This window comes from Ranitomeya variabilis, chromosome 3 (assembly GCF_051348905.1).
Source record: "Ranitomeya variabilis isolate aRanVar5 chromosome 3, aRanVar5.hap1, whole genome shotgun sequence".
NCBI classification, from domain to species: domain Eukaryota; kingdom Metazoa; phylum Chordata; class Amphibia; order Anura; family Dendrobatidae; genus Ranitomeya; species Ranitomeya variabilis.
The window spans coordinates 523,462,452-523,488,819 of NC_135234.1; the positions used below are offsets into that span (position 1 = coordinate 523,462,452).

The 26,368-nt window shown below is 42.4% G+C and overlaps 1 protein-coding gene across 5 annotated transcripts in view; it reads left to right on the plus strand.

The window, feature by feature from the left end:
* Nucleotides 1-23,988, plus strand: part of CARS2 (cysteinyl-tRNA synthetase 2, mitochondrial) — a 114,708-nt gene extending 90,720 nt beyond the window's left edge. For all 5 annotated transcript variants that reach the window (XM_077297007.1, XM_077297006.1, XM_077297004.1 and 2 more), the window contains 10 exons: nucleotides 1,202-1,285; nucleotides 3,621-3,750; nucleotides 3,909-4,042; nucleotides 10,776-10,843; nucleotides 13,457-13,523; nucleotides 13,617-13,755; nucleotides 13,880-14,003; nucleotides 17,323-17,421; nucleotides 23,481-23,726; nucleotides 23,865-23,988. In XM_077297007.1, coding sequence (XP_077153122.1) covers nucleotides 1,202-1,285; nucleotides 3,621-3,750; nucleotides 3,909-4,042; nucleotides 10,776-10,843; nucleotides 13,457-13,523; nucleotides 13,617-13,755; nucleotides 13,880-14,003; nucleotides 17,323-17,421; nucleotides 23,481-23,726; nucleotides 23,865-23,921 — 1,148 coding nt within the window. In that variant the 3' untranslated portion in view covers nucleotides 23,922-23,988. The remainder of the gene's footprint in view (nucleotides 1-1,201; nucleotides 1,286-3,620; nucleotides 3,751-3,908; nucleotides 4,043-10,775; nucleotides 10,844-13,456; nucleotides 13,524-13,616; nucleotides 13,756-13,879; nucleotides 14,004-17,322; nucleotides 17,422-23,480; nucleotides 23,727-23,864) is intronic.
* Nucleotides 23,989-26,368: the final 2,380 nt, after the last annotated feature.

Below are 26,368 nucleotides of genomic sequence, written 5' to 3' on the forward strand. Positions count from 1 at the left end.
CATGGAGTATTTCATTACTTTTCTTGGCTGTTTTAACACCATCTGTATAGCATGTGAGATGTTTTTTTTTCCCAGCAGCCTGCTTGTCACTCCACTGACATGACAGGAAATCAGAGGGATATACTTTGTATATGGAAGTAAAATATACCTTTCCGTTATTCTACAGTGCACATTGTACCGCATAGCTATATTACAAGTTCTTGCATTGACATCTTCCTATACACACTGTGCATGTTGTCCCGATTCCCCGGTATTCTTGGTGCGAGCAGGCGGTCACGTGACTGTGTGCATGCTATTTGCATACTTGGAATTACGTGCCAACTAGTCTCATGCAGTTTCTCTCAGTTCTCATCCACTGACAGAAGCCGAATGCATCTAGTTGGCACATAATTCCAAGTATGGAAATCACATAAACACAATCTCGTGACCGCCAGGAATACCAGGGAATCGTGACAGCATGCACACCACATGGCATCGCCATTCAGCAGACTGACGTCCTAAGCCTGGCCAACCCCTTTAACCGCTTCATGACGTATCGCGTCTATTTACGTCATATGTTGGGTCATTGACTTACATCAGCCATCATGTGTGAGGAAGGACGCGGGCTCAGCTTGTGAGCCTGCATCGTTCCCCGCACATGATGGCTGATGTAATTGTTCCTAATAGAGTTAGATAAAAAGATATATGTACTTCAAAATGGCGCCATTAAAATTCTACTAAACCCCCAAAAAAGCCCTCATACAGCTACATTAATAGAAAAATGAAAAAAATAGGATTAATCTTTAAGACCTAAACACGCCTGGTCATTAATGCGGTCATGTACATGGCTATATCCAGATGCATAGTCTAGAAACAGAGACTTTTCAATTTTCCTGGAATTCTACATACTTTATAGAGATTGACATATAGGCATGTGGATTAACAATGATGAGAAATAGAAATTACAGTCAGAGTACATTAAATATGGTCTCCATGAAATTGATTGGACCCCTCTTATCACACATTGATGGCCTATCCGCATAGCATACTATGGCCCACCACTTCCATCAGTGACCGTGAGACACCGTTCTCTTCTTATACTGAGGCTATGCTTAGTGTACCCTCATCCCAGGGAATCCTTCACCTATAAGGCTTTGCACTGGTCTATGTTGGTGATTTATTCACTATTTCAACAGGTTTTTTTTTTTTGTTTTTTTTCTAGGAAATGTGTATTTTGATGTCCAGTCCATTGGCAAAAGATATGGAAAGTTCATTGGTTCTTTTTCCGATACCAACTCAGAGCCAGGTACAAACTCAGTCATAGATGGCAAGATGTGTGACCAGTACATATAATTACAGCAGGCACATGTGCTGCCATAGAGGGAGCCCAAACTGTCTGTTCTTCAGATCATGTACACTTTTACAGTGGTGGGACTCAAATGTTTGTGTGTAAGATGCCTGCTGTGTATTGCGGAGTAGAAAAATGTTCCTCGCCCAATAATCAGCAATTACTATATTCCCAGAACAATATATTGCTATAGAAACCACATACAGATGTAAGTGACATCCTATATACATTATAAATATGTATGTAATATCATATACAGCTGAAACCAGTAGTTTACATATACTATATAAAGAGACACGTATGCATGTTTTCCTCAATATCTGACATGAAATCAGAATAAACCTTTCCCGGTTTAGGCCAATTAGGATTACCATAATTATTAATATTTGCCAAATGCCAGAATAATAAGAGAGAGAGAATGTTTTAAGGCATTTTTACTACCATAGGTGCCCAAAAACAGTGTCCTTTTTAACCCCTGTCGGGCTGGTATACTTTTAAGCTTTCTAAAATAGTACAATCTGCTGAGGAATTTTGTGTAGAGTCATCTGGGGGAGAAAAGGTACACTGCGCAATATATATCTTTTTTTATTTTCAACCTAGGAGCCTATGGTCTACATATACATGTGCCTATATCATGTGGAAATTACAGGAGGGATATCTGCAATGTATACAGTGTAAAATTAACCCTAACCTTCACACCTAATTCTCAATGTTCATTTGCCCTATGCAGCATAAAAGCTCACATTACATGCATGAAACATATCCATGGGCTTTCATTTGCCCCACAGAAGCCCAATGGGTGTCTTTTAGGTGTCTGTTGGTAGACATACAGAACTGTGCAAAAGTTTTAGGCCCTTCTGGAAACAATGCTGCACAGTAAGAAAGCTTTAGATAATAGAAGTGTTATTTGTTTGTTCATTCACTTTACATTTTGTTTATTTGAAAAAATCTAATTAATATTTGGCGTGACCTCCCATTGCCTTCAATTCTTCTAGGTAGACTTAACGCAGCAGAGATTGTTCCAAACATCTTGGAGTACTAACCACAAATCTTCTGTGGATGTGAGTTTGCACAAATCCTTCACTACATTCATGTTACTCCAGACAGACTTAATGATGTTGACATCAGCACTTTGAGAGGGGGCCACATCATCACTTACAGAACTCCTTGTTCTTTCTTATTGATGGAGATAGTTCTTAATAACATTGGCTGTATGTTTGAGGTCGTTGTCCTACTACAGAATAAATTTGGAGCCAATAAGATGCCTCTCCGATGGTATTGCGTAATGGCTAATTATCTGTCTTGCATGTCTCAGCATTGAGGACACCATTAATCCTGACCAAATCCTCAACTTTATTTGCTGAAATGCAGCCCCAAAGTTGCAAAGAACCTCCATGCTTCACTGTTCCCTGCAGACACTTATTCTTGAAACTCTTTCCAGCCTTTTTAGCAAACAAACTGCCTTCTGTTACAGTAAAATACGGTATTTCAAATTCTGACACCTCAATCCAGAGCACCTGCTGCCATTTTCTGCTCCCAGTCCCTCTGCTTTTGTGCATCATTGAGTCACCTGGCCTTTTTTCCATGTTCTAGGTAGCTAAGGCTTTTTTTGCCACAATTCATTCATGAAGACCACTTTTGGCCAAACTTCTCCCAACTGTACATGGTGTAGCTGCGTCCCACTTTTCGCTGCCTGTTCTGAGCTGATGGCACTGCTGGACATTTTTCTGATTTCAAATGGAAGTAAGCTTGATGTGTCTTTCATCTCCTGTACTAAGTTTCCATAGCCGACCAATGGGTCTACAGTTCTCAACATTGTCCATTTCTTAGTAATTCTTCAGCAGAACTTGAACAGCTTGAAACCTCAGTCTGCTTTGGAATCTTTGCCTGTAAGGGACTTTTCTGATGCAGTATAACTACCTTGTGTCTGTCTGGTTTCTGTGCTCAGCTTTAGCATTGTGTATGACCCCCAATGTGAAAATGGCTTCTACAACCTCACTTTTGTAACATAGTTTGGCTGCTCCTCACCCAGGCTTTAGCCTCCTACACAGCTGTTTCTATTTCACGACTGTGTTCATCCTACTTATGAGAATGAAGATCATTATTACCTGTTTGGAATAATGTTTTACTCATACACCTGACTAATATCCTACAAAATCCCTGACTTTGCGCAAGTGTTCCTAGAAGAATTGATGCTGTTTTGAAGATAAAGGATGGTCACACCAAATATTGCTTTGGTTTATATTTCTCTTTTTGTTCCCTCACTGATTTGTGCTGTTTTTGTGTATGACAGTTGTAAGTGACAAGAGGTCCCCCAGAGACTTCGCATTATGGAAGACCGCTAAACCCGATGAGCCACATTGGGTCTCTCCATGGGGTAAAGGAAGGCCTGGCTGGCATATCGAGTGCTCCACTATTGCAAGGTGCTTAAGACATTCCATAAAGTATTCCTTTAGCGTTTTACATCTATAAAACCTTCACGCTGTGTCCTTTGTCATGCCTAAATATAAGCGTCATTTCCATATGACTATTGATGTTTCTGTGCATGTCACCTCATGGTGTGAGACTTTGTCTTCTCTAGTACAGTGTTTGGAGAACAGCTGGACATTCATACTGGTGGGATTGACCTGGCATTTCCTCATCATGAAAATGAAATTGCTCAATGTGAGGCCTATCATCAGTGTGATCGGTGGGGGAACTATTTTCTCCATTCTGGTAGGTCTGGGTGATGCGTATATGTGACTGGAGCATTGGTTGTATTACACCTGGGAATTCTTGTGATGCCATTTGTATATTATGAAAAAGGACAAAAGGCGTCAGGCTATATAGTAGGGACCACCACTAGAAATAGTACAAAAATGTATACATTTTATTTTGTCAACCAAAAAACACCACACTATTAAAATCACTTAAAAACCAGGACCTGCTCTACTCTAGGTGGCGATACACGTTGGGCCTCATGCCCCCTGGACCTCTGGGTGATAGGTATCATGGTCATGGTCATGCTCTTTGAGTAGTGCTATCCTTAGCATTTCTGGTGGCACCTAGCACTGAGACATTGTGCGGTGCTTCACTTCATCTGCATGTGTACACCTTTTTTATGCAGAGACTCAGACCTTTAGGACAGTTGTGGTGATTGACTTTAGTGGGTGATTATTGCCCTTTTATAACATTCCATTTTTTCTGGGATTATTCAATTCCATGATTTAGGCTCACTTGTAAAATTACCATCTGTCAATCCGTTCATTTGACTTGCTTCTGTCATATAATGATTTAGATGTATTTCTGTCTTTCATAGTGAACTGTATAGTCCTCTACAAAAGACTCTGTGTATGATTTGAGTGGGCAATTTTGCCCAAAAACAACATTTTTTTCTCTAGACACTACTTGACCTCATGATTCTGGTCCACTTACAGTTGTGGCCAAATGTATTGACACCCCTGCAATTCTGTCAGATAATACTCAGTTTCTTCCTGAAAATGATTGCAAACACAAATTCTTTGTTATTATTATTTTCATTTAATTTGTCTTAAATGAAAAAAACACAAAAAGAATTGTCCTAAAGCCAAATTGGATATAATTCCACACCAAACAAAACATAAAAAGGGGGTGGACAAAAGTATTGGCACTGTTCGAAAAATCATGTGATGCTTCTCTAATTTGTGTAATTAACAGCACCTGTAACTTACCAGTGGCACCTAACAGGTGTTGGCAATAACTAAATCACACTTGCAGCCAGTTGACATGAATTAAAGTTGACTCAACCTCTGTCCTGTGTCCTTGTGTGTACCACATTGAGCATGGAGAAAAGAAAGAAGACCAAAGAACTGTCTGAGGACTTGAGAAACCAAATTGTGAGGAAGCATGAGCAATCTCAAGGCTACAAGTCCATCTCCAAAGACCTGAATGTTCCTGTGTCTAACGTGCGCAGTGTCATCAAGAAGTTTAAAGCCCATGGCACTGTGGCTAACGTCCCTAGATGTGGATGGAACAAGTTCAAGCTGCCCTGCAGTCCGAGGGTACAACAGTGTCAACCCGTGCTATCCATCGGCGTCTGAATGAAAAGGGACTGTATGGTAGGAGACCCAAGAAGACCCCACTTCTTACCCCGAGACATAAAAAAGCCAGGCTGGAGTTTGCCAAAACTTACCTGAAAAAGGCTAAAACGTTTTGGAAGAATGTTCTCTGGTCAGATGAGACAAAAGTAGAGCTTTTTGGGCAAAGGCATCAACATAGAGTTTACAGGAGAAAAAAAGAGGCATTCAAAGAAAACAACATGGTCCCTACAGTCAAACATAGCGGAGGTTCCCTGATGTTTTGGGGTTGCTTTGCTGCCTCTGGCACTGGACTGCTTGACCGTGTGCATGGCATTATGAAGTCGGAAGACTACCAACAAATTTTGCAGCATAATGTAGGGCCCAGTGTGAGAAAGCTGGGTCTCCCTCAGAGGTCATGGGTCTTCCAGCAGTACAATGACCCAAAACACACTTCAAAAAGCAATAGAAAATGGTTTGAGAGAAAGCACTGGAGACTTCTAAGGTGGCCAGCAATGAGTCCAGACCTGAATCCCATAGAACTCCTGTGGAGAGATCTAAAAATGGCAGTTTGGAGAAGGCACCCTTCAAATATCAGGGACCTGGAGCAGTTTGCCAAAGAAGAATGGTCTAAAATTCCAGCAGAGCATTGTAAGAAACTCACTGATGGTTACCGGAAGCGGTTGGTCGCAGTTATTTTGGCTAAAGGTTGTGCAACCAAGTATTAGGCTGAGGGTGCCAATACTTTTGTCTGGCCCATTTTTGGAGTTTTGTGTGAAATGATCAATGTTTTGCTTTTTGCTTCATTCTCTTTTGTGTTTTTTCATTTAAGACAAATTAAATGAAGATAATAGTAACACAGAATTTGTGTTTGCAATCATTTTCAGGAAGAAACTGAGTATTATCTGACAGAATTGCAGAGGTGTGAATACTTTTGGCCACAACTGTAAGTGTAACTATTATTGGTTGAATTTTCTCACTGCATACGTTCTGTCATATAAACATTCAGGTGCTAATTAGCATCAAGAGTTTACCCGTATGTTTTGTTAAGCATTGGTTCTATTGTTAATCATGCTGCGAGCTGTGCCATACTAATACTTTCATGTGCGATTAGCATAGTTGTGATATCCCTTCAGGATTGCTTATATTCAGATTTATGACAGTTGTATTATTGTAGTTTGATTATACCACTGTATCTTCACGTATTTACTTGTATACTGTGTCCTATCATAACCATGTCCAGTGGGGGTGGTTCCTAATCTGGAAACCATGATTAAGTTTGGTTTTTAAGTGATTTTAATAGTGTGGTGTTTATTGGTTGACAAAATAAAATTTATACATTTTTGTACTATTTCTAATGGTGGTCCCTACTATATAGTCTGACCCCTTTTGTCCTTTTTCATATTCCATTATATGTCATGCTTTGGGTTGACCCCCTTTTGGTGTTACTATGTTCTGATGGTGCCCTCCACTTTCCCTGTGTTTGCCATTTGTATATTAGCTAGGATGCGAATATATATATATATATATATATATATATATATATATATAATGTTTGTATCATAATATGCTTAAAAACCAGTACAACATTACTGATATTGGAGATATAGGGAGCAAAACCCACATCCCACCATACTACGGCATAGTTTCCTGGCATATACATAAGACGTTGCATACAATGATGTTCATGGTCGCTGTAAAGAACCAGCTCCCCTGCACTGACCTTCTGGCCGGCTTGTGTTGTACATCTACACAGCAGCCAGCAACTGTAGTGTAAGGGAGAGGGACAGCAGCCTCATATTCTGGTGAGACAGATGGTGGATTTCAGATGGCATCACATGCCTAATAGCTAACCTGGGGGTCACAGATCGTAGTTGTGCTAATGCCGCAGAGTTAAACCGCAGGCTTTGCTTTAGGCAGTAAATTCCAGGTGAGGATTGGTGTAACCTTCTTCACACTTGCTTTATACACTTTTCAGAGTTTTAAGTATTCTTGATGGCAAGAATAAATGGAAAAAGGGATCTAGAGAGTCAGTAAGTGTGTTCCATACCAGGGCATATAGAAATATCTGGGCTTTACGTGTAGCGACCAATAAAGAATACAAAGCTGTTGCTCATACCATCAAGACAGTAAAGAAAAATGAGTCGGTGCATACGGAGGCTGTAACCCCGTGGGTCCCTCCCAGGAGTAATCATGTCCCGTTCTTTGGTCACCTGACTGCTTTACATGCATCCGTCAGTGCCCTGCTGCTATTGGGTGCAACTGCCGTCCACCTACCGCGCACACTGTCCACCCCTGCAGGCAGTCTCTACTGCCAGTTCCCAAAATTTTGAGAAAAAAATACAGGAGCTATCAATATTATATTATACAGTAAAGCAATAGAATAAAACACTAGAGGGAGACAGAGTTTATTTTTTATCAGCTGTTACAATGGAAACACAATTCTTTATTCTGTGTAGTTAATAGGGTTGGTCAGAAAACTACATTTCTCTAGTAGCACCAAAGATGTTTTAGTATTAATAAAATGTATACTAAGTTCAAGTCTGTATCAATGACAGTTAATGCTAGGGGAAAAGCCATGTGATTTGTCATATACTGTATGGACAAAAGTACCGGAACACCTATACATTACACTTACAGAAAACATTTCCCCAAACTAAAGCCACAACGTTTAAATAACGCAATTATGGTAAATGTCTTGGTGTGCTGACGCACTAAGATTTACCTTAACCCCTAAAAATAACAACCTTATATCTTGATTACTCATCCACCAAAGTTTACAATTGGCACAATGCGGTCAGTCAGGTACCGTTCTCCTGCCATTTGCCCAACCCAGACCCGTCCATCAGAATGCCTGATAGAGGAGCGAGATTCAGCACTCTGATCCTGTGCTGCCTGTGACGGCCTTGGACCGCCTTACCACGTCTTTGCCTTCTCCCTCCTGCACCTCGTACTCGCGCCTCTTACCGTCAGGTTGGCTGCCCTGGTGTGGTACCTGGTGTCTACCGGCTGCCCAGCCTATCCTCACCATCAGAGGCTCTAGTAAAGACCTGGTAGATGCCAAGCCACCACCGTTACACTCGGCACACAGTCTTGTGTTGATTTCATTGCAGAGGAGGTTTTGAGCTCTACAGTTATTGATTCAGCAGAGCGTTGGTTATTTTTGCATCTCAGAATTCGGCAACACCACTGAGTGACAGAGTGGCAGATCATGTAAAGTGGCAGATGCTGTGTGGTTCCTAAACACTTTCACTTTCAACAATAACACTCACAGGTGATATTTCTTTCCCCCTAAATATTCCACAAACTGTTTGGTTTTTTTTTAACATCAGTGGTGTCTTATTACAGTTACCTGCTCAAATTCAGTGATCCCATTAGTATGATCCATGCCATTTACACAAATGTTTGTACAGACAGATGGCATGGCTAGCTTCTTGGGTGTACAAGCCTGTGGCAAAGGGAATGGATGAAAAAACCCTGAAATCACTGATTGCTAAAATCTTTCACCCCCCAAAAATCAAGGCAACATAATCCTTCTAATGATCCATCTTTATTGTGGCCAGAAAAGTGCACAACATAACAGTAATGATTCAGCACATTACAATAGGTTGGCGTTTTACGTGCTTAAGAAGAGGCCCTAATGTAAGAAAGGTGGGATCCAGCTCAGCTGGATTGAAATTGCCAGTGGTCCTCGGCTAAGGCCCCTTTCACACATCAGTTTTTAGCCGTCAGGCACAATCCGGCGAATTTTGAAAAAAACTGATCCGTTGCAAATCGTCAAAAACTGATGAAACGGATCCGTTTTTCTGCTGGATCCATCTATTATTATTATTATTTTTTTTTACCCAGGGCTAGAGTTTGGGGTTCCTGTTCCGGGGAGGAGAGAAAGTTCCTGTCCTGGGGGGGAGAGAGACCAGAATGCATGATTTCTTTAAAAAAAACGGAATCGGTCGCCGGATTCCATCATTTTACCTCACATTTCGTCTGTTTTTCGCCCGGATCCATCACTGTGCATTTTTTCGCCGGACAGAAAAAACGTTCCTATGTACATTTTCTCCGCCCGCCAGAAAACTAATGATCCGGCAAAAACGGATGAAAAGTGACAATCCGGCGCTAATACAACTCTATGAGAAAAAAACGGATCTGGCGGCAACTTTTGACGGACCAGTTTTTTCAAAATTCGCCGGATTGTGCTTGACAGCAAAAACCTGATGTGTGAAAGGGGCCTTAGATGATAAGGATGCTCCTGCTAGGGTGGTAGCAAGTAGAAGGTAGGAAGAATCTGGTCTTTTTTTGGAAAAAAAAAAAATCTGCAAAAACTTTATTGTAGATTCATATAAAACCGGACACTCCCAGTATAATAAAAAAAAAGATGTAAACCTACGCGTTTTGAACTAGTACGTAGTCCTTGGATCCATGAGTAAGGACTATGTTATAGTTTGAATTGCGTAGGATTTAGTTCATATTTTTTAGTACTGAGAATGTTTTCTATGAATCTTCAATAAAGATTTTGCTGAATATATCCAGAAACCGTCTGTTCTAACAAACAAAAAGACCCAACTACTGTAAACACTCGAGACGTGGCTGATATTCTCTATACTTTTCTGGGCACAATGAAGATGGATCTTTCCTTGGAACAGCTGCTTCCTCTCTGCTTGTGCTATTGATGAGGTGTAACAAAGTCTGCTTCAGGCTAAGTTCAAACCGGCATACGAAAAATCATCCGATTTACATCCTGATTAAAAATGGACAATTTTCACCCTTCTGTCATCTGTATGTCCGTTTTTATACCGTAGCAGTAAAATTGACAACACCAAATAGTTTCCTGTAGTACAATCAAGATGGATCCATAACAATCAGATGCCATACAGTTGAGCCATATGGAGTCTGATTCTTTTTTGCGTACCCATAAACTTGAATCAGCGAGTCTGATACAAGAGACGAGGGCCTGCTGTGATTTTTTGGTCCATCTCCTCTGAACAGCCCTACTGAATAACATTGGCCAGTGTGTTGTGTGTATGCCATCCGATACTAATCCAGACGTCTGAGCGAGCCCTTAGTGGTCACTTCTAGGTTCTCAATCAGGGCGCCTCTGTTCATCTTTTTCCTCCTCCGCCTCGCCTTCTCTTTCACCATTGGAGGGGTCCCGTTATATAAATTGATCTTCATCGTAGCGTAGACACATTGTAAGCTGAACGGTAAACTTTTTTTTTTTTACTTTTCTCTACTTCATTTGTCAGTCATTTCGCTTACTGACACAGGGCAGTTCTAATGGTTTGGATCTAAATGTTGATCACTTGGGCCCAAAGTCATCCGTCCCTCTGTGTCGGCACAGCCGAATGATCTCATTACATAAAGCCGCTGTATCCCCAATGACGAACACAAGACACTAAGATAATGACTTTTCATCCTAGGGCATTTACATCTGAAAGGAAACGAAGATAAAATGTCAAAGTCTTTGAAAAACTACATTACAGTCCAGGTAATTTGTCTTGGGAAATGTCTGTAGACCATTTTGTAATATAGCTTTTATCGTTGGTTACATACTGAATGCTAATGGAAGATGTTGTAGAATATGCCGGTGATCGGGGTTTTACCAAAGCCAGTTGTACATTGCTATTCTATTACACTAGTTACATCTCCATAGATAAGGTAGTAAATAAATTGATGTCTGACAATACCGAATACGACTGTTTGGCATTCAGCCCTACATGTAGAAGATGAATCTGGACTGGAGGGAGACACAGGTTACAGTTGATGTTGTCCTGGTGCATGACGAGGGCCACGGCCGGTGGTATGGGTGACACGTGACACTACTGCAGTCATAATGTCCATTTTTTATCATTTTCCCAGGCTGGAAACTTCTTATATACGAGTACCGTATACAAGATACCAACAGCTGCCTATAAATCCCACTTACCGTTAAAACCCAATTCATCATTTGCAATTTCTTGAAGTCACTTTTCTGTTTGTTTTTTTTTTGTCTTGTGTTATACACTAGCGTTTTTTTTGCATCAAATTCCTCAAAATGGCACACGCAGAAAATTACAAATGCTCTTAATTTTTGTCTTTTTGCAACTTTTTAACCCCAAAAGTTTCAAACCCTTTAAAAAGGGAAATCTGACAAATTGAAAACTCCAGGACTGTAGTGAGATGCGCCAAAATGTGACATTTGGTAAAAGTCGCATTTCGTGAATATGTCTAAAACATCTGGATAAGCAAAGGTGTTGAGAAAAATCAGAAAAAATACTTAAAAATGGAGCAAATCGAATAGAGAATAAGGCCCAAATACTAAAGCTACTAAAAAACAGCAAATGACTCCAGAAAACTGTGACAAATTGAATTTGCGGCACTTCTCCAGGTCCACCTGAAGAAGACATCGTGCTCACACAACCTAAAGGCCTTCTAAATGTATATTATTTCCCACCTGGCAGCTTACTTGCCTTTACCAGCAAAACAAAATAAAAAGTTAACGGGGTTTTCCAGATTTTTTTCTCACCCTCCCAGAGTCCAAGGCTTCGTCTCTGCAGCTGATCCCAGTTGTGTGTTATTGTCTGCAACCCTGATGTCATGTTTACAGCTCTGCAACCACTAACTGAGCTCGGCGGTTCTGTACGAGTTGACGTCAAGAGCCTCTAAGCTCACTGATTGGCTGCAGTGTTCAGTGCTGTCAGCGTGACGTTAGCGCTGCAGACAGTAACGGACACTGGAAGCAGCACTGTAAACTCGGCGTTGGGCGCCGGCAGGGTCAGTAAAGCTCAGTTTATTCGTTTTTAAACATACTGCATCTGGGTTAAATGGGTTTCACAAAACTGGAACAACCCCATTGGTTTTACCATGTCATGTACTGGAAAACGGGAAAAAAATTCCAAGTGCAGTGAAATTGCAAAAAAACCTGCAATCCCACAATTTTTATTTTTTTTACAATATTCTCTAATTGCTAAAACTGATCTGCCACTATGATTCTCCAGGTCATTACGAGTTCACAGACACCAAACATGTCTAGGTTTTTTTTTTTATCAAAGTGGTGAAATAAATTCCAAAGTTTGTTAAAAAAAAAGAAAATTGTGCCATTTTCTTATACCCGTAGCATCTCCATTTTCAATGATCTGTGGCTGGGTGAGGGCTTATTTTTTTGCGCGCCGAGCTGACGTTTTTAATGATACCATTTTGTTGCAGATATGCTCTTTTGCTTGACTGTTATTGCATTTTAATTCAATGTTGCGGCAACCAAAAAAATCAATATTCTGGCATTTTGACTTACGCTGCTTAGTGATCGGGTTAATCCTTTTTTTTTTTTTTTTACTTTTGGAATGCTTCAATAGTCTCCATGGGAGACTAGAAGCCACCATAACCGGATCGGCTCTGCTACATACAGGCGATGATCAGATCGCCTGTATATAGCAGAATTGCTCACTTTCTATGAGCGCTGACCACTGGGCGGTGCTCATAGTAATCCGGCAGTAACAACCATTGAGGTCTGCTTGAGACCTCTGGTTGTCATGCCAATCCATCGGCAATTATGTGACGTGGGCACCGATGGGCAGGATTTCCGGTGCGCTTGCTGGAAGCGCGTGTTAAATGCCGCTGTCAGAGATTGACAGCGGCATTTAACCAGTTGATCCCAACCGCAGCTGTTAGAGGCACATGTCAGCTGTTCAAAATAGCTGACATGTGCTGGAAAAGATGTGGGCTCAGCACCAGAGCCCACATCAAAGGAAGGAAGTCCGACATTGGTGTACTATTACGCCCGATGTCGGAAAAGGGTTAATGTACTGTATATCATGCAGACTAGTAGTGAGACCAATTCCAATGCCCCTCATTCACATGGCTATGTTCCCGTGACATACTAACAGCATAACAAGCTTGGTTGGATAACCCAGCATAGTTTCTAGCTATTACACGTGTAGGTTAAAAAGGATTGTACAGGCATAAAATTACTGGTGCTCAAATCTATTCACTTTACCAAAGATGAGCTGCAATACCAAACACAACCTGTGCACAAGTGTGAATATGAATATGGCTGTTTTTCTAATCCTGTAGCCCCTCACTGACTGCACATTCTGACTCTTTTTTTATGTCTTCTTCTTTCCAGGAATTCCTACAGTCTTTCTCATCTGACGAATTTCGGATGTTTTGCTTGCGCACTAAATACAGATCAGGTATTGTCATGCTATCCATCGCAGAGCAGGACGGACCACCAGATTATACACTGCCTGTTTCCCGCTCTGACCTACTTTACTCTCCATTCTCAGCTGTTGAATACAGTAATGACTCCATGAGCGAAGCCACGAACACCCTGAAAATAATCTCCTCTTTTCTGAACGATGCCAGTGCCTATGTGAAAGGTCAGCTCCTCTGTGGGCCTGTACAGGAGGATATCCTATGGCAGAGGTAAGCCATGTCTTGTCCTACCTGTCACCTCTCCGCCTGCTTAGATAGATTGTACTGTGACCCCACTACCATGCCAGTCTGGATTTGCTTTTCTCACAAATGTTTTTCCTCCCTTGTCAAAAAGCCTGAATGAAACAAAAGTGACTGTTAAAGCAGCGTTTGCAGATGACTTTGACACCCTAGGAGCTGTCAATGCCGTTCTGGACCTCATTCACCACGGCAACCGACAGCTTAAGGCCGTTTCCAAGGTAACCCATCAGGATGTAATCTAAAGATGGCAGCTGTCCACGGCAGCAGGCTCAGGGGTGCCCTAAGGGTTGCAGTTAGTTCTGGGCTGGATATGCACTGAATCACCATAGATGTGATACTTTCTAGTTCCCGGGTACTTTGCTGATAATGCAGTCCGGCTTTTACAGTTCAGCTGTGAGAATATTGTGTGGATCAGAAAAAATAAGAAATAATTACGGTAACTGTCGTCTCATTGTTGTCCTATAAATGGAGTCTGTCACCCACAAATTCAGCTACTTAACCCCTTACTTCCATCGGACGGAATAGTAGGTCCGGTGGCAGAACCCTCGCTTTGATGTGGGCTCCGGCGGTGTTTTGAACAGCTGACATGTGCCCGCAATAGGCGCAGGTGGAATCGCGGTCTACCCGCGCCTATTAACTAGTTAAATGCCGCTGTCAAACTCTGACAACAGCATTTAACGCGCGCTTCCAGCCATCGGGCCGGAAATACGCACACCGCTGACCCTCGTCACATGAACGGGGGTCTTCGGTGCATCAGCATGACAACCTGAGGTCTCCTTGAGACCTCTATGGCTGTTGATGCCGGTTTGCTATGAGCGTCACCCTGTGGTCAGCGCTCATAGCAATGTAGTAATTCTGCTACATAGGGGCGATCTGAGCATCACCTCTATGTAGCAGAGCCTATCAAGTTGTGGCAGATTCTAGCCTCCCATGGAGACTATTGAAGCATGCCAAAAGTAAAAAATAAAAAAATGTTTTTAAAAATATGAAAAAAATAAAAAAAAATACAAATACAAATCATCCCCCATTCGCACCATTCAAAATAAAATAATTTAAAAAAAAATCAAACCTACACATATTTGGTATCGCCGCGTTCAATATCGCCCGATCTGTAAAAAAAAAAGAATTAATCTGATCGCTGAAAGGTGTAGCGGTACAAAAAAAGTCAAAATGCCAGAATTACGTTTTTTTGGTCGCGATTAAAATGCAATAACGGGTGATCAAAAGAACGTACCTGCACCAAAATGGTATAATTAAAAACATCAGCTCGGCGCCAAAAAATGAGCTTTCACCCAACCCGAGATCACAAAAATAGAGATGCTACGGGTCTCAGAAAATTGCGCATTTTTTTTTTTTTAAGCAAAGTTTGGATTTTTTTCACCACTTAGATAAAAAAGACTAGACATGTTTGGTGTCTATGAAGTTGTAATTACCTGGAGAATCATAATGGCCGGTCAGTTTTTGCATTCAGTGAACCTAGCAAAAAAGCCAAAAAAACAATTGTGGGATTGCACTTTTTTGCAATTTCACCGCACTTGGAATTTTTTTCTCATTTTCTAGTACACGCCATGGTAAAACCAATGGTGTCGATCAAAAGTACAACTTGTCCCACAAAAAATAAGCCCTCACATGGCCATATTTGCGGAAAAATAACAAAGTTATGGTTCTGGGAAGGAGGGGAGCGAAAAACGAAAAAAGCTCCGGGGGTGAAGGGGTTAAACATTTGTATACGGGGTTTAGGCCCTATAAAAATCATCCAAGCAATATACGTTATAGTGTTTCATTTGCAGATGAATTCAGTGTTAATCCATAGAGAGCACCTTGGTGCACCCTTGGCATGGCTAATGTCTTGGTGCACCGTTACACCCGCCAATTTGCATATCCAGCACTGTCCCTGATCTTGATTGGCTGAAACCTCTGTTCCTGTGCATGCACACTGACACCAGGGGACCCAGCAGTATGCTCACAGTGTCCGTCTGGGCGCATACTCAGTGTGGGTACAGACATGCTCCGAGCTCCAGCTTCTGCCACTGTAATGTAGCGAGCGAGTGACTTCAGGGAAGAGCTGAAAATCAGAGCACACTCACACTCAGTGTGCGCGCCCACCCTGACACTGCGAGCGTGTCGCTAGATTTCCTCTAGTGTCAGTGCACACATGCAGGAACAAAGATTTGAGTTTAGGGAGCGATCATTGCTGGATGTGCAAATTGGAGGATGTCACTGAGCACTGAGCCATAGGCCACGCCAAGGGTGCACCAAAGTGCTCTCATTTGCATATGGATTAAAAGTAATTTTACTGAAACTACCACATTACAATGTATATTACTGGTATGCTTTTATAGGGCTATGTCCCTTATATAAATGTTTAAGTAGCTGAACTTGCATTATTGGGGGTGACAGACTCCATTTGAAGGAAATGGGTCACCAGGTTTTTGCTGCATGAGACCAGCATAATGCAGAGGCATAGGCCCTGATTCCAGTGCTGTGTCACCTACTAGGCTGCTAGCTATATATATATATATATATATATATATATATATATATATATATATATATATATACACACATATATACACTATATATAAATAAAACAGAAATTTTATCATATATATATATATATATATATATATATATACACTATATATAAATAAAACAGAAATATATATATATATATATATATATATATTATCAGCAGGAGATTATCACTAGAGGACTAATAAACCTGCCACCAGGTAGTCCAGCCACGCCCCCCCAATGATTGGCAGCTTTCTGCTTATGCAGTGTACACGGAAAGCTGCCAATCAGTGGTGTGGGCGGGGCTATACAGAGCTCAGCATTCAGAGAGCTGGGAGATCAGCAGCAGAGGAAATAGTTTTTAATCAACACTTCATCACCCAGTAATGTGATACATCGATGTAATTAAGGTCTCTGGCCCTACATCATGCTGCTCTCACATGGTATAGAAAAAACCTGCTGACATAGGCACAAGTTGTACAAATGTTCCCATGATGGCTTCCAACAGGGTGGCATCCTTGAGAAAGGTTTGTATAGAAATATAGAATTATTCTGTGCTATTCGTTCATTTTATGAGTTTATTGAGGGATCTAAGTTCAGCCTTAGCACTTTTTAGTTTGTTACATATTTGTAGTGTTATTACCCAGCTGCAATCTGTAAACTAATAAGATAAGCCATAACTGTAAAGCACTGCGGAATATGTTAGCGCTATATAAAAATAAAGATTATTATAATTTAGGCCTTGTACATTACAATAATCATATTTAAGGCTCTTCAGTGTTTTTTACATTTAAGAATTTGCAAAGTGGAACCAATGTGTGGGATTTTTGAAGGCAATGCTTCTCATCTCCCGGGGTGAAGCAACGCTAGCCTGTGGTCGGCAGCCATCATGTGTCTGTGGATGTTGCATGACACCGTTCGGATGCCGGACCAATGCATCTTTTCAGACCATGGGATTTGTATAGATCAGACGTCACATTGCATCAGTGTCCCTTAACTAAACATCCATTTTCTCGGTTGCAGGGAATACCCGTGGCTCGTAGCCCTGTGGTGTACGGTGCCATTGTATCCTACGTGGAGCAGTTCTTGGATCTTTTGGGAATGTCTCAGCAGGAGAAGCAGGTACCATCATTTCTTTCATATGTAATTTACCCCCAACTAAACTTGAGCCTAATTTACAGAACAACCCTCTTTCTTAATTTCGTCGGAGAACCTATTCATGGAGTAGATTATAATTGATTGTTCGGTGGGGGTTCCGTACTAATTGGATGAACAGTGAATTTTCATCCATAAGGCTATGTGCATTTCTTCCGCACGGATTTGGTGCTGAAAGTACGTAGCACTTTACAGTAGCAGTAAAGTGAGTTTTCAAAAATCCCATGCACACATTGCTAATTTTTTCCTAGCAGATTGTAATCTGCATCATGTCAAGTCTTGCAGCAGATTTCATCCATATTAATTTTAACGAGTGGAGAAAAATATGCAGCAAAATCGTATTTTACCCATGTTTTGTTTTTGCCAACATGTCAGGATTTGCAACTGAATTTTTTGCTGCAAATCCCAAACATGAGCACTTTTATCTCTGTTGGAACGACACTCCATTCATTCTCTATGGGACCCCCTGAAAAAGCAGAGTGCAGTGCTCAGCAGTCCCTTAGGGGACAATGGTGTGGCAGTCAGGCTTACACTCTGACACTGCATTCTAAGGGTATGTTCACACGTTCCTGATTTCAATCCTTTTTTTTGAGGACTAAAACCGCAGCTCTTGGCAGAAAACGCAGGTGCGTTTTTGGTGCGTTTTTTGATGCGGTTTTTGATGCGTTTTTTTATGCAGTTTTCTCAGCAGATTGTCTGTGTTTGACACAAATAAAGCTTTAACTGCAGTGGGGGAAAAAAAAAAAAGGATGTCATTTCCTTGTCCAACCCTTTTCTTCTTCCATCCTCCATTTTGGGACTAAACACCAAAATGAGTGGACGTGTTTTGAATGACAGCGCTCCGCAGAGTGCTGAGCGTAGGCCAGATCACAGCCCGCGGATCCAGCTCTATCCAGCTATTTAAGTTTACGTTCACATTTGCGGTCTGCGCCGCAGCGTCGCCGCATGCGTCATGCGCCCCTATATTTAACATGGGGGCGCATGGACATGCGTCGCACTTGCGTTTTGCGCCGCATGCGTCACTGCAGCGCACGCATCCGGGCGCAGAGGACGCAGCAAGTTGCATTTTTGCTGCGTCCAAAATCAATCAAAAAAAGGACGCATGCGGCGCAAAACGCAGCGTTGTGCATGCGTTTTGCTGCGTTTTTGTTTGCGTTGTGGCGCCGACGCTGTGGCGCACAACGCAAATGTGAACATAGCCTAAGTGCCACGTATTTAAGTGCCACGTATCACGTATTTCAGTGCCACGTATTTCAGTGCCACGTATTTAACTGCCACGTATTTAAGTGCCACGTATCACGTATTTAAGTGTCACGTATTTCAGTGCCACGTATTTAACTGCCACGTATTTCAGTGCCACGTATCACGTATTTAAGTGCCACGTATCACGTATTTAAGTGCCACGTATTTAAGTGCCACGTATCACACATATATATAACGTATAACACACTGACAGGAGCCATAGTTCCTGTCGGTGTGTCACTGCGCATGCGCGAGCGAGTTTACCGGCGGTCATTGACCCCGGCACTCTCGCTTAACGGCAGTGCTGCGTGGGAAAGTTCAACGCAGCTGTACTGCCGTTAACCGAGACGCCGGAGCCATTGAACTCCGGAACAGTACGCGATACACTGCTAGGAGCTTCGCTCCTGGCAGTGTATCGCCGGAGAGCAGCCGATCGGCGTGGGACACTCGTTTTATGGATTCTGCGGACAGGGAGTATGGATTTTATTTTTTATTTTGGGATTTTATCTAGGGGATCGAGGGCTTCGCCTACCAGTGTGCTGTTGGTGAGTATATACTCTGTGTTATATGTTGTATGTACTGTGTGTCATGTATGTGTATTGTGTGTGTTTTGTGTAACTTTACAACTGTGCTAAGTCGCCGGACACAGGGACAACTCTCCCATCCTAATACCGGATGGGAGTAGTAGTCCCATACGGCGACTTAGCACAATGGTGGCACTAGCGTCGCATGGGGACACACACACACACACACACACACACACACAGACACACACACACACACACACATACCAAATCAATCAAACGGCCGACACGATCCCCATGCGACGGTACGCCTCCATGTCTCTCCGCCCAAGCACTTCCGCCCACGCACTTCCGGCCGCTTCCCCGCACTTCCTGCTGCAGCGGTTCTGCACCACAAACCGCAATAAAACCCGCAGATATATTTTTGATCTGCGGGTTTTACTGCGGGTTTGACCTCACAATGGAGGTCTATGGGTGCAGAACCGCTGCTGTTTCGGACAAAGAAGTGACATGCTCCTTCTTTTTTCCCGCAGCTATTCAGCGCGGCTTTTTTTTGGAAATTCAGGATCGTGTGCACAGTGGTTCCTGTTTTCCATAGGGTACATTGTACTGTACCCTGCATGGAAAAAAGCTGCGGAACCGCAGCGGCAAAACCGCTGCGGTTCCGCGGTAAAAAACGCACTGTGTGAACATGGCCTAACAAGGATAGAAGTTCCGTTTCCTGATTATTGGTGCAGACCCCCATGGTTGGACTCCCACTGATCAATACATTTCGAGTTATCCTCTGAATAACCACCTCCAATGCTGGCTAAGGCTACCAGTAAAATTCACACACCTAATACAAGAGGTTGCAGTCTCCTACAAGATCCCTGCAGTCTCAGAATTATTCAGCTCCTTCATGTCAAGCACCGTTGGTACTTAGGTCACCTTTTTGCTGTTATGACCTACTGCACATGTGATGTACAGCCAGACACCAACTTTGGGCAGTGTTCCTGAGGAATACAGGCCCGCTCGTGACCACTGGCCTCTAGTTCACTAATATTCCTGTGTTTGCGTGATCTAACTGCCTTCTTCAAATCCCACCGAAGATTTTCTATGATGGCCACTCCAGAATCTTCCAGGACTTCTACTGAAAACCAAACCTTGGTGGACTTTGAAGTCTTCTTGTATCGCTGCGTGTATAAAAGTCCAATCTCCAAAAAATAAAATAATTTTACCCAATCAGTAAACACCGTAAACAGGAAAAATTTCAAATTAAAAATTGCAAAATTATGTTTTTTGGGTCACCAAAATACTGCAAAAACACCCTGTAAAAAGGAAGCAAAATATCATACTTATTCCAAAATGGTAACAATAAAAACATTGTTTTGCTTTGCAAAAGTTCAACCCTCAAATGACCGCTCTATTACCCGAAAAATTAAAACGTTACTGGTTTGGGAAACTTTTTTTTCAAATTACAATTTTATTTTTGATCACTAAACTAATAAAAAAAAAAAACGGACAAGTTTGTTTTCCATGTAATGGTACTGATGAGGAAAATCATATTGCCAGATTATTTTTAGTGCGCAGTAAAAACAATTCCCCCACAATAACACCAGAATTGCATTTTTTTTTTGCAATTTCACCACACTTTTTTTTTTTCCCAGACCACTAGGTAGTAATTGAATGGTGTCACTGAAAAGTACAACTCATCCTACAAAAAAACAAGTCCTCATCCGTCTATGTGGACAGAAAAATAAAAAAGTTGTTCAAAAAGGGAAGTAACGAAAAACACAGAACAGAAATTGGTCATGTTGGGAAGGGATTAAAAACATTACAGGTCTTGTAAAATGATGACATCACATCGGGCATAGTATAACATCTATGAGATTTTTATGCTGCGTATTTTCGCTCTGCAAAAAGGCAGCATCTTATATTTCCAGCCAAGTGGATTGGATTTATAGGAATCTCATGCACACTGCGCTTCTTGTTTACTCGGCGTAAACGACCAGCGGTGCAAATGTAAAATCCCCATCATGTCAGTTTCTCTTATAGCGGCACTGAGTTTTATGTGCAGATTTTCCCCGTTAACTGCTCTGGATGCAGAAAATCCACAAGTGTTTTTAGTGCGTTTCCACTGCAGAAATGCTCCAAAAATGCATGTAATCTGCATATGACTGTACAGTATCAAAGCAGTTTAATATAAAGCATGACATACCAAAAACAGACTAAAAACACAAGTCAAAAACACAATGAAAAAAAAAGTAGAAGCAAAGAAATGCTGCAGAAAATCTGCAATGTCAAAAACTCAACAAATACTCATCGTGGAAATGTGCCGTAAAGAAGTTGTCCACTACTTGTACAACTTCTTCTCGTTCCAGATGTTTGGCCTCCACAAAATAATAAAGCTTGTACTCCCCTCCCATGCCAATGCCATTGCCACGGTGTCGGCACTCGCTCTACCCCGGTGGTGTGACATGTGACGCCGGCGCCCAATCAGCGCTGGCGTCACTGGCCCCGCCTTCGTACAAATTGAGTATGAAGAGGACGCTGCCGCCCGGACTTCCTGTTCATCTTCGATTTTTCTGAAGGCGAGGACAGTGATGTCAGCTCTGATTGGGCGCCGGTGTCACAACACCGGGGTACAGCGAGTGCTGACACGGCGCGAACGGTCCCGGCACGGGAGGGGAATATAGGCTTTATTATTTTATCGGGCCAAACATTTTGATCAAGAAGGGGTTGTTGTCTTAGTAGTGGATAACCCCTTTAAAGAAGATACATAAGCGTAGCGTCACACAGCTCTCATGTGGTGGCATTTTAACGTCCAATCTAAGGCTACGTTCACATTTGCGTTGTGCGCCGCAGCGTCGGCGCCGCAGCGCACAACGCAAACAAAAACGCGGCAAAACGCACGCTAAAACGCTGCGTTTTGCGCCGCATGCGTCGTTTTTGCCCGCAAGTTGGACGCAAAAAAAATGCAACTTGAAGCGTTTCTTGCGTCCAACGCTTGCGGCCATGCGGCGCAAAACGCAGCACAACGCATGTCCATGCGCCCCCATGTTAAATATAGGGGCGCATGACGCATGCGGCGCCGCTGCGGCGCCCGACGCTGCGGCGCTGACCGCAAATGTGAACGTAGCCTTTGATGGCAAGACTCAAATCTCCATAGAATAAATGACATGCAGCAGAACGAGAGGGCTGGGGTCTTGTAGCCATAATACGGTGATGTGAAACACCACTTACTGGCTCACAGGAGCTGCACTGTGGATGAGATTATTTTCAATAAAAAAAAAATATCTGCAGTGTAAATTAACGAGCTATCAATCTGAGCTGCGGATTTATCCCTCTGCAATACACAGTAAAAGGTGCAAGAAATGTGCCATATTTCTACATTGAAATCCACAGTGCTTTTCTTCTAGAGAAATTCCACAGTGGATACGGCCTGTGGGATCATACAATCACAATGCAGGAATAGTGATCAGCACGGATAGGCTTTAAAGGGGTTTTCATCTCCTAAAGTGATGGCATGTCCCCAGGGCTGGACTGGCCATCTGGCAAATGCCAGAAGGGCCTGTCTGGTCATGGGCCACCTTGTCTGCTATGTTGTTAACAGAATCGGTGTTCTCAAGATACCCATACTGTTAAGAGTTGTGACGGAGCACAAAGTCGCTGATTCCATCACTTACCCCAGCAGGCCACGGGTATCATTAGAAATATTGGTCTCGTAGTGAATCTTGCTTTCCTCCATCCAGGGTAATATTAGTAATATATCCCATCTGGTTCATGGGGACGGGGACAGCATGGGCCTGTGTGATTTCAAATGCCAGGACTGAATTACAGCCCCAGTCCGTACCTGCATGTCCCTAGGGTATGTGCAGGCAAAAGCTATCAGTAAATTCAGTGCGCATGCCTTTTTCTTCTCACACATCATAAACAGACGTTTATGGATGAAACTCTATTGAAATGTGCAGCCAAGTATAAGATTTTCATCACAGCAGGCCACGTGTGACTGTGACAATCTTTGACAGTTCATGCACCAGAAAAGGAAATCAATGGATTTGGGATGTTCTAGATATATCCGCCAATTTATAGCAATTTCTGGTGTAAATTATAGTAAATTTATGGGGTTTTTTAATTGTGGCAAAACCAAAAAAGGTCATGAGATCACATGCAACAAAATTTGCTTTTTTTTCCATCAGAAAACTGGCGCACGTTGCCTCCTCATAATTGGATTGAATAGTAACGATGTGTTTTGCTGTTGTCCTGCTCGTCTCTCAATAGGTTGCAGTGGAAGGGAAAAATACTGCACTTCTAATGAACGTGGTTGATGAGATTGTAGACTTCAGAAGCCAAGTCCGTAATTACGCTCTCGCAACCGTGGAGATGGCGCAAGACTGGCGGGACTCTAAGGAAGAGAAGGGGCAGCAGAAGGAGAGGAGGAAGCAGATGATTAAAGACAGGGAGCCCCTAATGAGGGCCTGTGATGGAGTACGCCTGAACTTAGCCGGGCTTGGTGTCACCATTAAGGTAAATTGCTATCACTGATCATTACAGTTGCCTCATTTTTATTAAAAGCTAATAAAGCAATAACTTTTATCAAATGTTATCCCCAAACTCCATGCCAACTGCAGATGTCTAGTCATTGGATTATTTCATATTTTTTAGGACAGAGGGACGGTCTCTACATGGGAGCTGCAGAGCAAAAAAGAAAACCCGGAATAGTCAGATTATTTCTCATGTGCTGCCATTTATGTCACATTAAAATTATATATATTTTTTTTTCAGAAAACGTGTTATATTTCATAACTAAGCAATGCCATTTGGTCTACATTTTGTCAGCGTAAACCATAATTATTATTTTTTTCTAATTTAGTATAGTCCTGGGATTCGTCCCCCTAAAGTCAGTACTTTTTGCTGCCAGTTGTTTTGGATACGTCTCTATGAGCTTTCCACATCTTGCCACTAGGATTTTTGGTCATTCCTAAAGTCAAAACTGCTCCAGCTCCTCCAGGTTAGATGGTTTCCTCTGGTGAACAGCAATCTTCAAGTCTGACCACAGATTCTCAATTGGCTTAAGGTCTGGGCTTTGACTAGGCCACTCCAAAACATTTACATGTTTCCCCTTATACCACTTGAGTGTTGCTTTAACAGTATGCTTTGGGTCATTGTCTTGTTGGAAGATGAACCTCCATCCCATTCTCAAATAGTGATTTGCTCAAGACTATCCCTGTATTTTGCAACATCCATCTTCCCCTCTACTCGGACCATTTTCAAAGTCCTTGCTGCCAAAAAACATCCCAACAGCATGATGCTGCCACCACCATGTTCCACTATGGGGATGGTGTTCGGGGGGGTGAGCTGTGTTGGTTTGGTGCCAGATATATCATTTACCTTGGTGGCCAAAAAGGAAAACTTAGGTCTCATCTGACCACAGCACCTTCCTCCATACATTTGGGGAGTCTCTGACATGCCTTTTGTTAAGCTCAAAACGAGTCTTACAATTTTTGTGTATAAAATAAAGGCATTTTTCTCCCTCACTTCCATAAAGGCCACCTCTATAGAGTGTGTGGAGTATTGTGGTCGTATGGACAGATATTCTATTTTCAGCTTGAAAACGCTGCAGCTCCTTCAGGGTTACCTTTGGTCTCTGTGCTGCCTCTCTGATTAATACCCTTCTTGCTTCTCAAATTGTGAAACGCCACCTAGTTATTGATGTAGCATTTGAAAGGTGATTTTCACTGAGGGTATTATAAGCTGCACAAGTCTTTTTCTAATGTCAGCAAACTCTGGTTTTACTTATTTTAATGTTGGACAGAGTTCAGGACACAATAAAAAATACTGCAGGTAGCATTCTTCATGGCTTGGACCACAGGTGGAGGGAGCCAATCTAGTGAAGCTCAAGAGGAAGAAGAAAGTCTGTGCATCCCAGGCAAACGTTTTAACACAAGTATCTGTCTTCCTGGCCTTAAAGATTTTTTTTAATACTAAAGATGCAATAACATTCGAAGGCTACAAATGTAAAATAACATGGTTTCTTTTTACTTTTTTTGTGGCGTAAATGGTATTTGTTTGCCTTTACAAGTATAAAAAAAAATTATTTTGTCACCAGGTCAGTAATATTGTGAAAGGTACCAATTTTGCTCTCTCTCTTCATTGGGGGACACAAGAAACCATGGATGTATGCTGCTGCCACTAGGAGGCTGACACTATGCACAAAAAAGTCATCTCCTCCTCCGCAGTGTACACCCCACCGACCGGCACTAGGTTAATCAGTTTTAGCTTAGTGTCAGTAGGAGGTGGACACGGGTCTTTTACTAGACCCATATCTATCTCGGTTTTTGTCACTTTCCAGTAACGTCTCTTCCTTTTTAGATGGATCTTCCCCTTACCTCTGGAGGGATACAGTGTGAACATTCAAACTGTACTCCCACATAGAGACTGAGTATGGCGTGAACTGCCACCCTGTATCCTTATACGTCTATCCAGCCAGACCCTAACACATGAAGAGTGTTTAGGTGATCCGAACATCGGTCCTGCCCACTCGCCCACCAGAGCCTGTCGGTTTTAGGAATCATGGAAGTGCCACATCCCCAAGAGGCTCGGACATCTATGATATGAAAGGTCTCATGAATGGAGAGGTACATCTTTTTCTTCTCTCCATCAGGTCTGTCGAGAGGCGACGAGGATAAAATTCAGGTAAAGAAGATTCAGGTAAATAAGAGGATAACGAATGAAGGCAAAGATGAAGATTTGAAGACTGGACAGGCTTACCGGAAGGAAGAAGAGTTTGATTCCCTCCTAATCCCACGCTTTATAGGGTTTACCTTTTCTGTCCTTAGCACTTAATTCCCGCTGGATTGGTGATGCAGGCTACCTTACCAGTAAGTTTTTGGGCCTCCTCGCTGCCTTGTCGGCCACTGTTCTTAATCTAGGCCCCGTCCTAGTCCCGGCGTTTAGCCCCACCCCCTTTTCCTCCATATCTTCGGACGGGCTTTTCTCCCGCCCGTTGCTGACATCTCCTCTTCCTGGCTTTGGTGGTTAGCTCCGCCCCATCCTCCTGGCTCTATCGAAAGGGTTTTCATCTGCCTTTGTTCCCGTAGTTAGCTCCGCCCCTCAGTGAGCGTGTTTTTCAGTCTATGCCTCCTCCTCTCTCTCTGCAGCGCAGCATC